We start from the raw sequence: 15,724 nt of genomic DNA on the forward strand, positions 1-15,724 counted from the left end.
TAAATTATAATTATAGCGCAAATGTTAAAATTTGGTTATGGTTCTTTCCAAAGCGAACAAATGAGTTGATCATGTATTTACAATGAAATAGAACTGATTGTGTGAAGCTGTTTCAGTGATTGTTCCTGACAGTATGAAACCAGTTCCTCAAGAAAGAAAAAACGTCAGGAAAGCTGAAAACTTGCTTAACCTGTGTTTTATAGCTAGATATGGCAAATATGGTGATAGTGTACATCACTTAAGTGGCATCTAGTTTGTCTGAAAACCAGATGAGAATCATGATTTTATTGCTTGTATTTTAAATGTCTGTCTCCCTTACTAGACTGGTCATGTTAGCCCCTCCCAGGGTACAGCATAGTACCAGCATGAAGCATGCACTGATTAATGGAGTGATTGATAAACTGTACTAGTAATAAACAGTACATACTAAAATAGATCACTTTAACACTTTAGTAATAAATCTATGTTCAAGCACAATATGACTCTATTCTCAATAGTCAGTTGCTTTTGCCAACTGTTACTTTAACTATTGCCGGACTTACCCATGGACTTTGATTAAAATACTCCTTTCAAACTCACTTTGAATTATATCTTTGCATTACAACCTTCTGGAGCTGGATCACTCTAGAACAGCATCTCAAACAGTGCTCTGCAGATTCTTGTCGGACTCTTTTCGGGCGGTCTATGGAGTCAAAACTATTTTCACAATAATTTTAGGAAATTAATTTGCCTTTTTCACTTCGTGGCATTTGCACTGATGGTGTGAAAGCAATGGTGGGTAAAACTGCTGGTGTCTTAGTTCGAAGGAAGGCAGTGTCATCATCATCAACAGTACTAGTCATTGTATTCTTCACTTCCACGCACTTAAGGGGGGGCGGGGAGCGGGGGGGAGCCAGTTTTACTTAAGAATGTTCTTGAAAAATTAGTAAAAATTATTAGTTTTGGGCTTCCCTGGTGGCACAGTGGTTGAGAGTCCGCCTGCCGATGCAGGGGACGCGGGTTCGTGCCCCGGTCCGGGAAGATCCCACATGCCGCGGAGCGGCTGGGCCCGTGAGCCATGGCCGCTGAGCCTGCGCGTCCGGAGCCTGTGCTCCGCAATGGGAGAGGCCACAACAGCGAGAGGCCCGCATACCACAAAAAAAAAAAAAAAAAAAATTATTAGTTTTACTATATCTTGACTCTAGAGTACACATTTTTTAATAGTCTATACGAAAAACGAGAAGTACACTTCCGTTGCATATCAAAAAAAGTGCACTTCTGCTGCATACCAAAGTACTGTGGTTGCCTACGGAAAAGCACTTGTGAGCCTGAGCTGCAAGCTGAACTAGCTGTTTTTTCCACAGATCACCATTCTGACATGAAAGAATCCCACCTCTTCCTGGCACACAGCTCTTAAAACCGCTGTAATTTCCTAAGTGATCAGAGCATAGGGGCATCTTCTGTTACAATATTTGGTTTCCTGTAATAGCTTCAGAGCATAAAGGTGAAATGTGTCCTTTGTTATTCATAACAAACCGCTTTCAACCACAGTAGAGTTAATGGAGTGATTTTTGCAGAATCCCTCGATGGGGGCTGATTGCCAGGAGACTCAACCCTGTAGATTAGAGGGTTGGAACTTTCAGCCCCACCCCCCAACCTCTAGGGAGGAGAGAGGGGCTGAGGTTGAATTAATCACCAATGGCCAGTGATGGAGTCAATCATGTCTAAGTAATAAAGCCTCCATAAAAACCCTTAAGGAGGAGGTTCAGAGAGCTTCTGGTTGGTGAACACATGGAGGTGCTGGGAGGGTGTGCAACCAGAGAGGGCATGGAAGCTCTGCATCCCCTCCCCAATATCTTGCCCTACGTATCTCCTCCTCTGGCTGTTCCTGAGTTACAGTCCTTTATAATATACTGGTAATATAGTAAGTAAACTGTTTTCCTAAGTTCTGTGAGCTGTTTTAGCAAATGACCCAACCTGAAGAAGGGGTAATGGAAACCTCCCATTTATAGGTGGGGTTACAAACACAGGTGACAACCTGGACTTGCGAATAGCATCTGAAGTGGGGGCAGATACTATCTCAGATAAATAGTGTCAGAACTGAATTGAATTGTAGAACACCTAGGTGGAGTCTGCAGAGGGTCAGAGAACTGCTTAGTGTGGAGGAAGCCTCCATACATTTGGTGACCGGAGGACAGAAGTATAGGGTGTTGCAGTAGAAAAGAGGAGAAACACAGGGATGTTCCTCCTTGACATAAATAATGACTGTTAGAAACTATGGCTCTTCAGGCTTGGGGGTATGTGGTAGACACCTCAAATTAAACAAAATGACTTGCCACTTCAAGAAAAACAACTGACAGTATTTGTGGCCAATTATAAAATCTGAGCTTTAAAATGAAATTACAATCTTGGAAAACCTATGTCAGTTACCATGAGCTTGACAGGTTTCCCATACTAAAAGCCTTTTCTGATGAGATTAGTGGGGATCTTAATGAATGTGAATTTTTGATATTGTATACCAACATCTGTAAGACCTGCATAACTCTGAACTAATATTTTCCAAATGACTAATGCATAGTGTTACAAAATTGTGCATAGGTTAAAGATCCATTCAAAGTGCAAGATGAACCAATGTATTTTCATGAAACAGAATATGAAAAGTTCACTGATATACATTAGATTCCACACTGCATCTAACACTTAAGAAACTGCCACTGTCAAGTTTTGGTGGCATATCAGAGAAGAATAGCCACAATTATCTTAAAAAGCTATTAAAATATTCCTCTTTTTTCCAACCACGTATCTGTGTGAGGCCAAATTTTTTTTCATATATTTCAATCAAAACTACATATGGCAATAAATTAAGTGCAATTATTTTGTTTTTTTGGGAAAAAATAGTTGTTTGACATAAAAATATGTTATTTATATTAACATGTATGAATTTATTAATTTTTATTTTAAAATAAAACATTTAAAATTTAAAATAAAATTTTAAAACAAGTATTTTTGAAATACCTGTTTTTATGTATAGATAACTAATAAAAAATAATAAATAAAATACCTGTTTTAATTTCTAATAAGTTAAATATTGGTAAATTTAACCCATGTAAAACAAAAGCTCTTTGAGGTCCTCAATCATTTTTAAGACTGAAAGGGATCCCAAGACCACAAAAAGCTTGAGAACTCTTACCTGGAACCATAGGTCAGCGTGGTATCAAAAGTTTTCTCAATGTCTTTGAAGAGAAAAAGGATCTGCATAGTCTCAAAGTACCTCCCCAAGATATTTATTAACTACAGAAGGAAAGACAGCAACTTTACAGTGGAGAAATCCAGTAGAAGCTACCCTAACCAAGTGATCAAGGCCAACATCACTAGTAATACAACATACTGACACCATGAACTCCTTGATATAGGTACTAAGGATACATATCTTCTAGGGTATTTTTCCCAAAAATGTATAATCTCACTCAAATACTAAGAAAACATCAGATAAATGCAAATTTGGGAACATTAAATAAATATAACTGGATCTTCATAGGTGTCAAGGTCATGAAGGATAAGGAAAGACTGAGAAACAATTACAGACGGAAGGAGACTAAGTAGTAATAACAACAACTAAATGCAACATTTTAGGACAGGATCCCAAAACAGAAAAAGAATGTCAGTGGAAAAACTGTTAAAATTTGAATAAGGATTATAGTTAACAGTATTGTATCTATATAATTTCCTGGTTTTGATACTATGTTATGAAAGATGGTAACATTACAAAAAGTTAGGTGGGGGATATATAGAAACCCAGTACTACTTTTGCAACTTCTCTGTAAATTTAAAATTAGTCCAAAGTAAGCATTTAAAAAGTGTTCTTGGACTTCCCTGGTGGCCCAGTGATTAAGAATCCACCTGCCAATGCAGGGGACATGGGTTCCATCCCTGGTCCGGGAAGATCCCACATGCTGTGGAGCAACTAAGCCCGTGTGCCACAACTACTGAGCCTGCACTCTAGAGCCCGCAAGCCACAAATACTGAGCCCGAATGCCACAACTACTGAAGCCCACGCACCTAGAGCCGTGCTCCACAACAAGAGAAGCCACCACAATGAGAAGCCCACGCAACGCAACAAAGAGTAGCCTCCACTCGCTGCAACTAGAGAAAGCCCGTGCAAAGCAACAAAGACCCAACGCAGCCAAAAATAAATAAATTTATTAAAAAATTTAAAAATTTTGTCTGAAGGACAAAAAATGGTATAAACTCTCCAAATGCACTATTTTCTCACAAATAGAATTATTCCATTGGAATACAGAATGTTCCTAATAGAGTTATAATTTTATAATTTGACCTGTTGAGTTCTTAAAAGCAAAAACATCAACCTAGTGAAAACACAGACACTCAACTAAAACTTTTTTTTTTTTGTATGTGGCATTGGCACAGAGATTGCCAAACAATGGTCAACCCTCAAATCCTAGGATAATTACTGGAGCCATAATTCAGGAAAGCTGCCATTAAATTAGTCAGTTCTGTAAGTAAATACCTGTCCTTCCTAAAGAGGTAGTTGTGAAACTTTGGGGACACACACTCTCTACATACAAGTGTCAGAGTTACATGCTAAACATTAACATGCTATCACAATGATATGAAAGGTATATTTAAAATCACAGAACATTATAGTGTGGGTACTGTAAGAAATTACCCCTGAGTGTGAGAATAACAAAAGAACCATTAGAGCAAGAAAGAGAAGCGTGGGTGATTAAAGTCATCACAGTAGAAGAGAAGCTGAGATATGACAATAGTCTCAGTACAGCAGGTCCTAAAGATCCAAGCACAGCCAAGCAGAGGTCTCCACAGACAGCTAAAATCTCAAATACAAAAAGGTTCCTTTTCCGTGAAAATGTGCACCAAAATTCATGACAACTTCAACTACATGCGTTTTGCGTGTTTTGAACTTTTTACTGAAGTATATATACTGATATACAGTATTACAGATAGAAAAGTACACTTCTCACAAGTATATAGGCTTTGATGAATTTTCATAAACCAAACACACCCATGTAACCAACACCCAGATCAAGAAACAGAACATTATCAGCATCTCTGAAGAACCCTCAAGCTCCCATCACTAGCCATGATCAAAGATTTCCAAAAATTTCATGGCAGCCTAATTTTTAAGGGTTAAGGAACACACTATGATACAAGTCTGCCCCTAGATATTTTTCTTTATTCTATCCCTTATCTTAACCATTTTTAATATTTCCTTTTCCTTCACTGTAGATTAATATATCAGTACCTTGATTTCCTTAAGACATAAACACCAATATTTATCAACAGATTGAATATCATCAATATAAATACTAAAAATGTATTGTTTTATGAAAAAAGGTATTTATAATTGTCACTTATTTATAACAGGACTAGAAAGTGAGTCAAAGCTATTGTTTGTTTATCTCAAGGATGTTACTTCATCTCTTTAAATCTCAATTTCTTCATCTATAAATACAAACCAAAATAACTTGATAGAGGGAACATCCTCCCCAGCTTCCTGCCTTAAATCATTTGGGTGTGATTTATAATATTATTTTCACAATTCACTACACAGATATTTATAAGCTCTACCAAAATTAACTCAGTAAAATACACCCAGATTATTAAGAACCTAACAACTGCATTCTTTATTAACTAGAATTATTTGGTACTCAGTTTGAAAGAGAATGAAGAAAATGGTGAGATAAGGCAACATCAAGGATTTAACTATTCTATTTTTGTGTGTGTGTGGAATTCTCTGTTTACATGTACCAGTTAAAGAAAACAGTCAGTTGCTTGACCATATAGTCTTTCCACTAGGCTTAATAACCCTTTTGATCATAAATTTTACATTAAAGGAGTCTGTACTCTTACTTAAGAAATGAAAGATGCAGACTTTTGAAAGATGACAGTGTACACAGAACCTAGTTGACAGACTTGAGGAAACTTAGGACACCTAAAGAATCAGGGACTCTTTAAGACTTAAACATTGAGGGCCCCAGAAGACACAGGATTTAAAACTTTTGTGTGTCAAAACCAAGCAGTTACGATTATTTTATGCATTTTAACTTGATTTCAATTCATACTTACTTCTCTGACTTCCACAAGATGGTCTGGAGGTAAGTTAGTTCTTTTGTTCACTGATTGTAGTTTGGAATGTCCAACATTAAAAAAGGAAATGGCATTTTGACTGGGTCTCCTCTGGGATATAGGAGAATTACCACTAGATGCAAGTGAGAAGCTCCGTGATTTCAGAGGAGGATTATTCTATTAGACAAACAAAGAAAATCATTCCTTTTTTAAACTTCAGGTTAACCCTCAACCTATACTAAACTGGAGTCTTTTACACACAGTTTTAAAAGTAAAATTAACCTCAAAATTCACTACAAGAATAGCTCTGAAGATGATAAAATTTAAATCCTTCAAAGTTTAAGTATTTCACACATCCCATAGTAAACTGGTAACGTAGTTAGAAAATTAATTCCAGGTCTGTGCTATCAAGAACTCTTTTTATCCACGTTAGAATGTATTAGAATAACAAGAAATTTCTAATTTCAGATCTTTAAACATCACGATTGAAGCAAAAAATATACTCAGCAATACTCAATATAATGTTCTAATGTAACATTCAAGTATCTTTGAAACAAACTAGCACCTTCTGGTCACTGCCAATGCTTAGAATCTTGTAGCACAAATAAAGCTTTTATCCTGGAGTTCAGACTATAGGCCTAAATCACAACTTTAAAAAATTTAGCTATGGGGAAAAACCACTAGGAAGAAAAAGAAAAGTAGGTATGGAATCCTTTAACTATGCTTCCCTATATTATTTTTTAGACATTTCTAACCTCAGACTTCAAGTACTGAGACCCTCCTTTTCATCTTAAAAAATAAAACACCCCAAAGGAGATACACAAATGGTCTATAAGCACATGAAAAGATGCTCAACATTATTAGTCATTAGAGAAATGAAATCAAAACCACAATGAAATTCTACTTCACACTCATTAGGATGGCCATAATAATTGTAAAAAAGGACAGTAACAAGTACTGGTAAGGATGTGGAGAAATTGGAACCCTCATGTATTGCTGGTGAGAACATGAAATAGCTTGACCGCTTTGAAAACCAGTTTGGCAGTTCCTCAAATAGTTAAACAGAGAACTACCATATAACCCAGTAATTCTACTCCTAGGCATAACCTAGAGAACTGAAATCATGTGTTTACACAAAAACTTGAACACAAATGTTCACAGAAGTATTATTCATAACAGCCACAAAATGTAAGCCATCCAGGGAACTCCCTGGCGGTCCAGTGGTTAGGACTTGGCGCTTTCACTGCCATGGGCCCGGGTTCAATCCCTGGTTGGGGAACTAAGATCCCGCAAGCCACTCAGCATGGCCAAAAAAAAAAATAAAACAGGGCTTCCCTGGTGGCGCAGTGGTTGAGAGTCCGCCTGCCGATGCAGGGGACACGGGTTCGTGCCCCGGTCCGGGAAGATCCCACATACCGCGAAGCGGCTAGGCCCGTGAGCCATGGCCGCTGAGCCTGCGCGTCCAGAGCCTGTGCTCCGCAACAGGAGAGGCCACAACAGTGAGAGGCCTGTGTACCGCAAAAAAAAAATAATAAAATAAAATAAAACAATCCAAATGTCCATCAACTGATGCATAAACAAAATGTGGTACATCCATACAACAGAGTATTATTTGGCCTTAAAAAGGAATAAACTATGATACATGCAATGACATGGATGAACCTTGAAAACACTGTGCTTATTGTAAGAAGCCAGACCAAAAAAGCACATATTGTATGATTCCACTTACATGAAATGTCCAGAATAAACAAATCCACTGAAACAGAAATTATATTAGTGTTTGTCAGGGGACTGGGAAGAGGGGACTAGGGAGTGACTGTTGATGGATATGGGTTTTCTGGAAGGTGATGAAAACGTTCAGGAATCAGACAGTTGCAACAGTTGTACAGTCTTATGAATATACTAAAAACCATGAAATTGTACACTTTAAGAGGATAAATTTTATGATATGTGAATACTATCTCAATTTTAAAATGTAAAAAAATAAGTTAAAAATCTTTTCCCATTTTTGTGCATTAATATCATATATGAATCCACATACCTTGCCAATAGCTTCAGTGTGGTGTTGTGTACATATCTGAAGTCTGCTAACCCAATGCTGTCGCTCTTTAGCATCTGTGGCTGATAAAAAGTATCTACAAGTTATTCACTTTTATATTTATTTTTAGAATACAATTAATTGTCTATAGCATGAAGAATAGATCACTGAAAATCAGGGATTGGTCTTACTCTCCCTAGAGCAAATGTCCCTGACCAGAGGGAGGTAGGAAAGAGGCCAAAGCATCAACCTTGTTAGGTAACACCATAGCTGGATGTGGATACATTAGGAGGATAAATTACATGCAGCTAGGTGGGCATATGACATGTCTTAACTTTCTCATAAAAATATGCTCTTCCTTAAAGAAATAACCTTTATTAAGCATTTAATGTATCCTCAGTATATTCCTTCAGATCTCTAGAAGCATGCTCAATTAGGGTTATCATTATACTTTATATGTATTAATTAAATAAAAACAGAAACTTTATATATACAAATTAAATGTATCTAAACAGACGTTATACTTTATTTTAATGAATATGAGCATTTTAATAAATCTCAATTATGTACATTAGTCACTAAAAACCACAGAGCATACCAACCAAATCAAGAAAGGGGGTAAAATACAAATCCATGGAAGACATAAAAAAAAATTTAAAGACTTGTTCACTGTGCCACTTAGAAAGAGTCATAAATTAAAACAGATTTCATAAATCCTTAAAGCAATTCCAAGGTTTAAAATATTGTATCTATATCATCAATGACAGCAGTTTCTATTTCCAAAACCTAAATGAAAGCAGGGAAGTATACCAACTTCTCAAGGAAGAAGAAAATCACACTATTAATTCTCATATTTCAGTCATACCTCTGAGTTTATACTGTTCCCCACTGGCAGCATTTACAGTGAAGGTGTGAGAGTCCTCATCACTGGGTGATATTACAGCTCCTGCAAGCTGCAAAGTACCTCTGGGTTTTTGATTTCTAGACTGTTCATTCACAAAGTACTCCAATAGCCCAGCTTCATTGTTTAAAACAAAAAACCTGTAATGATTTTTAAAAAGGTCACAATTTTAAAATATTTCCCCTAGTCAAACTAAAGCAAACCAAATTTTAATCACACATTTTTGAGTTTTTGCTATAAATAAAATTCAAAAGCATCTCAAGAAGTGCTTGGAAACACTAGATTGAATTTCCTAGCAGTAAATGTTATTGAAAAATTGAATGAGTTTAATAAAAGATATAAAACCTTCAGCTGTGAAAGAGGCATTTAATAGGGAAGAGGCATACTAGACAATGCAAAAAGGAAACAAAGATACAGTATCCTTTCAGAGGAAGATTTCTCTCCAGAATTCATTAACAGGGAGGGTAAGTTGCCCAAGGCAAATGGTAGTACAAATTTTTATTTAAAATTCACTGGAAACAAATCAAAGCACGAGCTCTGAAGTTAACAAATGCTAGGTAAGAAATGAATCTGATTTAAGATTTAATCAGTGAAATAAACAATAAGAATAATGCCAAGGTATTAAGATTTTGTAAACGTAACATTAAATAGGTCACAACTAAAGATTACTTATCCTCTTTAAAAATGAAAAAGCTGCAACTGGAGATGCAGAAACAAGGAACTTGAAACTAAATGATGAAATACTGATACACTTTGGAAAAGAATTTGATGTTCTGATTTGGTTTTAGATTAACTACTTTAGGAAATATGTTAATTCGGATTCCAATTTCAGTAGTGCAATAGTTCTTTTCTTTAGGGAAAAAAACCTAAAAAGTTTCTATTTCAAAAAGTTAATGTTTGGGTTTAGAGCAATTTGGCATTCGACATGTTAGTGTGTTCTGTAATAGAACCAGGTAGACAATTTGATCCAGTTCAAGTTCCTAGAAGATATTGTCTTAAGCAACATGGCAACCATATCAACCATACCAAACTGGAAGAGAATGGGATCAGCCTTTTATTCAGGGAAAGAAAAAGAAACAATGAGAAGAAAATACAAGTCGAAAGCGGATGCCTGAAAAGGGAGATGGGAAAGCAAGACTATTTCTCATTCGTCTTTTAGCATGCTTGTGATTTTAAAAATTATGTTCACATATTCTGATGATATTTGATAAATTAATTTTAATATTTTTGAGAGCTTTAAACCTCCATTTCTTTAATTACTAGAGGAGTTAAACATTTTTCAATGTGTTTATTGACCATCTGTAGTTCTACTTAGTGAACTGCCCCTCACATTTCTGCCTATTTTTAAAAGGGCTGTTTAACATTATTTTCCCTAAGAGTTGAAGAGATTATTTTAATTAACACAAAAATAGCCACTGAAATCATCTTAAATTCCTAAAACATATGAAGTGTCCTTAGTAATCTGCCATGGTCTGAATGTGTCCCTGCCAAAATTCACATGTGGAAATCCTAACTGCTAAGGTAATGATATTAAGAGACGGGGCCTTTGAGAAGAGATCAGGTCATAAGGGTGTAACACCCTCATGAATGGGATCAGTGCCTTTATAAAAGAGACCCAAGGGACTTCCCTGGTGGTCCAGCAGTTAGGACTCGGTGCTTTCACTGCCATGGGCAGGGGGTTCAGTCACTGGTTGGGGAACTAAGATCCCCGCAAGCCATGCAGTGAGGCCAGAAAACAAGAAAAAGAGAGAGACCCAAGAGAGCTCCCTTGGCCCTTTACAGCCATGTGAGAATACAATGTGAAGTCTGCGATCCAAAAGAGGACCCTTTCCTGACCATGCTGGCACCATAATCATGGACTTCCAACCTCTGGAACTGTGAGAAATAAATTTCTGTTGTTTATAAGCTATCCAGTCGGTGACATTTTGTTATAGCAGCCTGAACAGACTAAGTCATGAATCTACTACAAAAAATTCAGCAAGCAAATGGAAAGGGCCTGTTAGCAAGAAAGCAGTCTCTTGAATATACTAAAAATCATTGAGTTGTACACTTCAAATGGGCACTACATCTCAATAAAGCTGTGAACAAAGGAACAAATGAACAAACAAGCAATAAGGAAAGGAACAAACGAAGGAAACAAGAAAAGAAAGAAATCTCTTCTGACTGTTCTAGGCAATAAGCACAATTCATTTCAAACAGTTAAAGGAAAAAGACTGGTCTCTTACAAGCAGTCACTTCAAAGAAAATTTAGAGAATAACATGTTTGGAAATCTCAAGTTTGCTGTGAACACATATTTCTTATCCCAAAAGCATTACCGTAAATTTACAACATGGGAGGTACTCACCTAGATATACAAAAGGAGGGATTGGTAAAATGACAGAAATGAGCCAATAACTGAATACCTTTCTAACACCAAGATGATGTTATGGACCCACTGGCAATAATAGAGCCCTTTGGGCTGTCTTTCATCATACATAAATTAATTCAAATGTTCTTCCTTCACCAATTCTCTGGAGATATTTTACAAGATGTATACATTGGGGACAGAGAGACAATCCACATAGTGAGGAAACTTAATAAAGCTATTTTGCCCAGAAGGGTACGAGACTCTTGATTATAGTATTTTTATCAAGTTGGCCTAACCAAAAAGCTAAAGAAATGCAGAAACAAAGACTTAAGATTCAGCATCTATCTTTACATGCAGAAAAGTCACCTACGTTGTTAAAAGGAAAATTAAATAATTGTTTATTTTTTGCAACTTCAAAACAACAGACTGTCAGTTTGAGAAAATGACTAATCTTCAGAATAGCCCACAACTTAAGGTGAAGTATCATCAAACGGAACTTTAATCTAAAAAATATTCTGACTTGGAAGTATGTCTTATGATGGCAAAAATCAACTTTAGTGAAGATTCTGGATGGAAGGGCACCCATGTGCTTTGCTCTGACCATCCTAGACTTCAGTGCTGAGCATGTATAGAACTCCTAAGCCAACTGAGAAGTGATCTCATCTTCAGGAATTAGAGTTGAAAGTGAAAGGAAGTGGGTTCAAGAGAGGGTCTTGCTCATTCCTAGGGCACTACATTCCAAAGCAAGCAGTTATTTATAGAGTACGCCCATGCTGGATTTCTCAAGCTGCTCTAAGTTGCCCTTAGTCAAACAGAAATGGATTGCAGGGAAACTGCCTTGAATATCTGGCACAGGTGCAGTGCTTTTGTTACTTAAGCTTTATCTGCAGCACAGCTACAAAGTGGCTAGGCCTGCCAAAGGAACTGAGCTCTAAGCCTAAGGTCCTTTAACATGGTCTTAAACTTTCTGTTCCTCTTTTATCATTCAATCTGCACATTCCAGCCTGAGAACCCAGTATATCTCTGCTGTGCCACAAGCCTCCAGCCAGGCTGGCAGAAAATGGAAGTTTTTTCTAAAGTGGTCTTGCAGCAATCAAGTTGACAAGCTGAGACCTCTCTGATGGGGCAAGTTGGTAAAAGATTCTGTGTTCTCAGTGGCAAACAGGGATGGGTTGTCTTCATCCCCACTTCCTGCTGCTGCTAAAACTGGCCTTTTAGACAGCTGGAGGGATCACATGGGCAGAGGCAGTGCCCCTCCCTAAACTGGAACTTTGGCTTGGATCTCTTAGCTAACTCCTCAGGCAACCAGTGGCCAATGGATCTTTTTGGAAGGCTCCCTCATACAATGACACAAACACCTGCCCCTTCTCCCCATGGTCTCAAGTTGCCACTGACCTGAAATGCCATCATTAACATATATTAAATCTTATAAGCTTGGGTATATTTTGGAGCTTTCTTACTCTGTTCCACTTCTGAGCCTTTCTCAATAATATAATATGAATGAAAGTTGTTGAATGTCATGGGGGAGAAAAGTTAACCTGTTTCCCTTTTTAAAAAGAGAACAAAGGATAGTGCTAAAAGCAGAGTGACATAAATTTTAAAAAATATATATTTTATATGTCATTTAAATGTATAAGTTTTTAAAAATTACATAAAAACTGAGGTGGGAAAATGCAAAATGAAAAGGCTCCCTTGACTTTGCTCTTTTTAAAAAAAAACAAAAAACTGAGAGCCTTAGAGAACTACCCTTTTCACTTCAACAGGAATGATTCCCTTCTATGTGTTCACATCCAGCTTTGACCTCTCATATGACCTCCAACTTCCTGCATATCACTCCTATTTGAAAGCCTTACTGTTACTTCAAACTAAACATGGCCCAAACTGCCTTCTCTTTTAATAAATCACATGTTCATCATAGCGCTTCAACTATTTTTTGAAAGTCTGAAAACCATTCTTTCATATACTATGTCCCATTTTCTAGTTGTTTAAGGTAAAATGCAAATTCAGCTCCAGTTATTCCATCATGCTTTTGACCTAGTCGAAAGCAGAGGTCTCCAAATGACATGTGAATAAGAAGCAGCATGTTATAATGCCAAGAACATAGACTTCAGAGTCAGAACTATTTGGGTTCAAATTTTAGCTTTAACATTTGTAAATTTAAAATCCACAGTGAGATACCACTTAACACCCATTAGGATGGCTATTATTAAAAAAACAAAACAAAACAAAAAACCCCACAGAAAACAGAAAGTAACAAGTGTTGGGAAGATGTACCGAAATTGCAAGTCCTGTGCATTGCTGGTGGGAATGTAAAATGGTGCAGCTGCTATGGAAAACAATATGGAGATTCGCCAAAAAGTTTGGATCACAAAAAGAATTACCATGTGATCCAGCAATTCTATTTCTGGGTATATACACAAAAGAATGAGAGCAGGAACTCCAACAGATATTTTGTACACCAATGCTCACAGCAACATTATTCATGATTAGCCAAAAGGTAGAAGTAACCCAAATGTCCACTGACAGATAACTGGATAAACAAAATGTGGTATATACATACAAGGGACTACAATTCAGCCCTAAAAAGCTAGGAATCCTGACACACGCTACATAGGTGAAACTTGAGGACATTATACTAAGTGAAATAAGCCCATCACAAAAGGACAAATATTGTATGATTCCACTTTCATAAGGTACCTAGAGTAGTCAAATTCATAGAGACAGAAAGTAGAATAGTGGTTGCCAAGGACTCAGGGCAGGGGGAAATGTGGAATTATTGTTTAATGGATACAGAGTTTTAGTCTGAGAAGATGCAAAAAGTTCTGAGATGAATGAAAGTGATGGCTGCATAACAATGTGCATGTATTTAATGCCACTGAACTGTATACTATAAAATGTTTAAAATGGTAAATTTTATGTTATGTTTATTTTACCACAATAAAAAAAAAGGTTTAATACCCTGCCCTACAACTACCATTTCCACACAGTATTTAAGATAGCTGGCTTTGCTACTTATTGAGTGCTTGTTTGACCTTCGGCTGGTTATTTAAACTCTCCAGGGTCCCAGAGAACTTTTGAGAATCCTGAACAGGCACCTAATACAAATCTCTTTGCCATCTCCAAACCACCCTAAAAGCCTCACCACTGCAAGTATGCATAAGGCAAGTGGACAAATGATTCTAACTTCTGAGGCATTTGGAGGCTGCAATTTGGACAGATGTTAACTCCTCCTACCCCTTAAAAAGGAGAAGAAAGTCATTAGACTTTTAAAAAAAACATGGTAAATCTTTCTCTAACATGTTTCCCAGCCATATTTGTACTGAAGTAATATCAGAATATAAAATTATCAGCCCCATTTCTGGTCTCTTGGGAGAGAGATGTGACAGAATAATCACACTTACCTGTATTGCCACCCAGTGACAAGGTTGGTGTACTTCATTAAATAGCCATACACACTTTCCATGTGATCACTGTTTCAAAAAGATCAGAAAGGGCCAAAGTCAGTGAAAATTAGAAGAAATTCCAGGAAGTTAACTGTACAGTTTAAAAAATAGCTGTAGGGACTTGCCTGGTGGCACAGTGGTTAAGAATCTGCCAGACAATGCAGGGGACATGGGTTTGAGCCCTGGTCCGGGAAGATCCCACATGCCATGGAGCAACTAAGCACGTGCGCCACAACTACTGAGCCTACGCTCTAGAGTCCGTGAGCCACAGCTACTGGGCCTGAGCGCCACAACTACTGAAGCCCACGCGCTTAGAGCCCGTGCTCTGCAACAAGAGAAGCCACTGCAATGAGAAGCCCACGCACTGCAACCAAGAGTAGCCCCCGCTCACCGCAACTAGAGAAAGCCTGCGCGCAGCAACGAAGACCCAATGCAGCCAAAAGTAAATAAATTAATTAATTAATTAAAGAAAAAAAAGCTGTAGACACATACTTTTCTACAAATACTTCAAACTTACTTCAGAAGTAAAATTTATAGGTTAACAAATAGAGCTATTTAATCCCCCATATTTTATATCCATAGGACTTTACCAGAGTTCTTCAAAGCAAGTGTAATCCCCCATAAATCACTATACAATATTCATATATAAAGTCATTATATACGTATAAAATTACATAAATATGAAACAAATATACTACACATATAATTATAAATAAAAATATTTTATAACTTAATTCAATACTAAACAAAGAAAATCCAGTTTTATGGTTCTAGAATAAACTAAAAAAGGTCTCCAGGTTGAATAGTTCTTCCTCAATCTGGTGGGACGTGTTATGTCTTTGATTCTTTGGGCTTTCAAAATGAAGATCCTGTTTTTGATGAGTATGACACCCCACTCCCACTCCCCCAC

At 37.1% G+C, this 15,724-nt stretch overlaps 1 protein-coding gene across 4 annotated transcripts in view; it reads right to left on the minus strand.

Moving 5' to 3' along the window:
* OSBPL11 (oxysterol binding protein like 11) overlaps positions 1-15,724 on the minus strand; it is a 107,375-nt gene that overhangs the window by 66,021 nt on the left and 25,630 nt on the right. For 3 of the 4 annotated variants that reach the window (XR_016393004.1, XR_016393005.1, XM_022567820.2), the window contains exons 2-5: positions 14,773-14,841; positions 8,988-9,163; positions 8,126-8,205; positions 6,085-6,261 (exon numbers count right to left, since the gene is read on the minus strand). Coding sequence is in view for 2 of the 4 variants with exons in the window: in XM_022567820.2 (XP_022423528.2) it covers positions 6,085-6,261; positions 8,126-8,205; positions 8,988-9,163; positions 14,773-14,841 (502 nt within the window). In the remaining 2 variants the exon portion in view is untranslated. Of the gene's footprint in view, positions 1-1,268; positions 1,373-6,080; positions 6,262-8,125; positions 8,206-8,987; positions 9,164-14,772; positions 14,842-15,724 lie in introns of all 4 variants that reach the window. The other variant, XM_089910621.1, reaches the window with a different exon arrangement.

This window comes from Delphinapterus leucas, chromosome 4 (assembly GCF_059928025.1).
Source record: "Delphinapterus leucas isolate spDelLeu-1000000601 "Yukka" chromosome 4, BTC_Dleu_Yukka2, whole genome shotgun sequence".
Taxonomy (NCBI): Eukaryota; Metazoa; Chordata; class Mammalia; order Artiodactyla; family Monodontidae; genus Delphinapterus; species Delphinapterus leucas.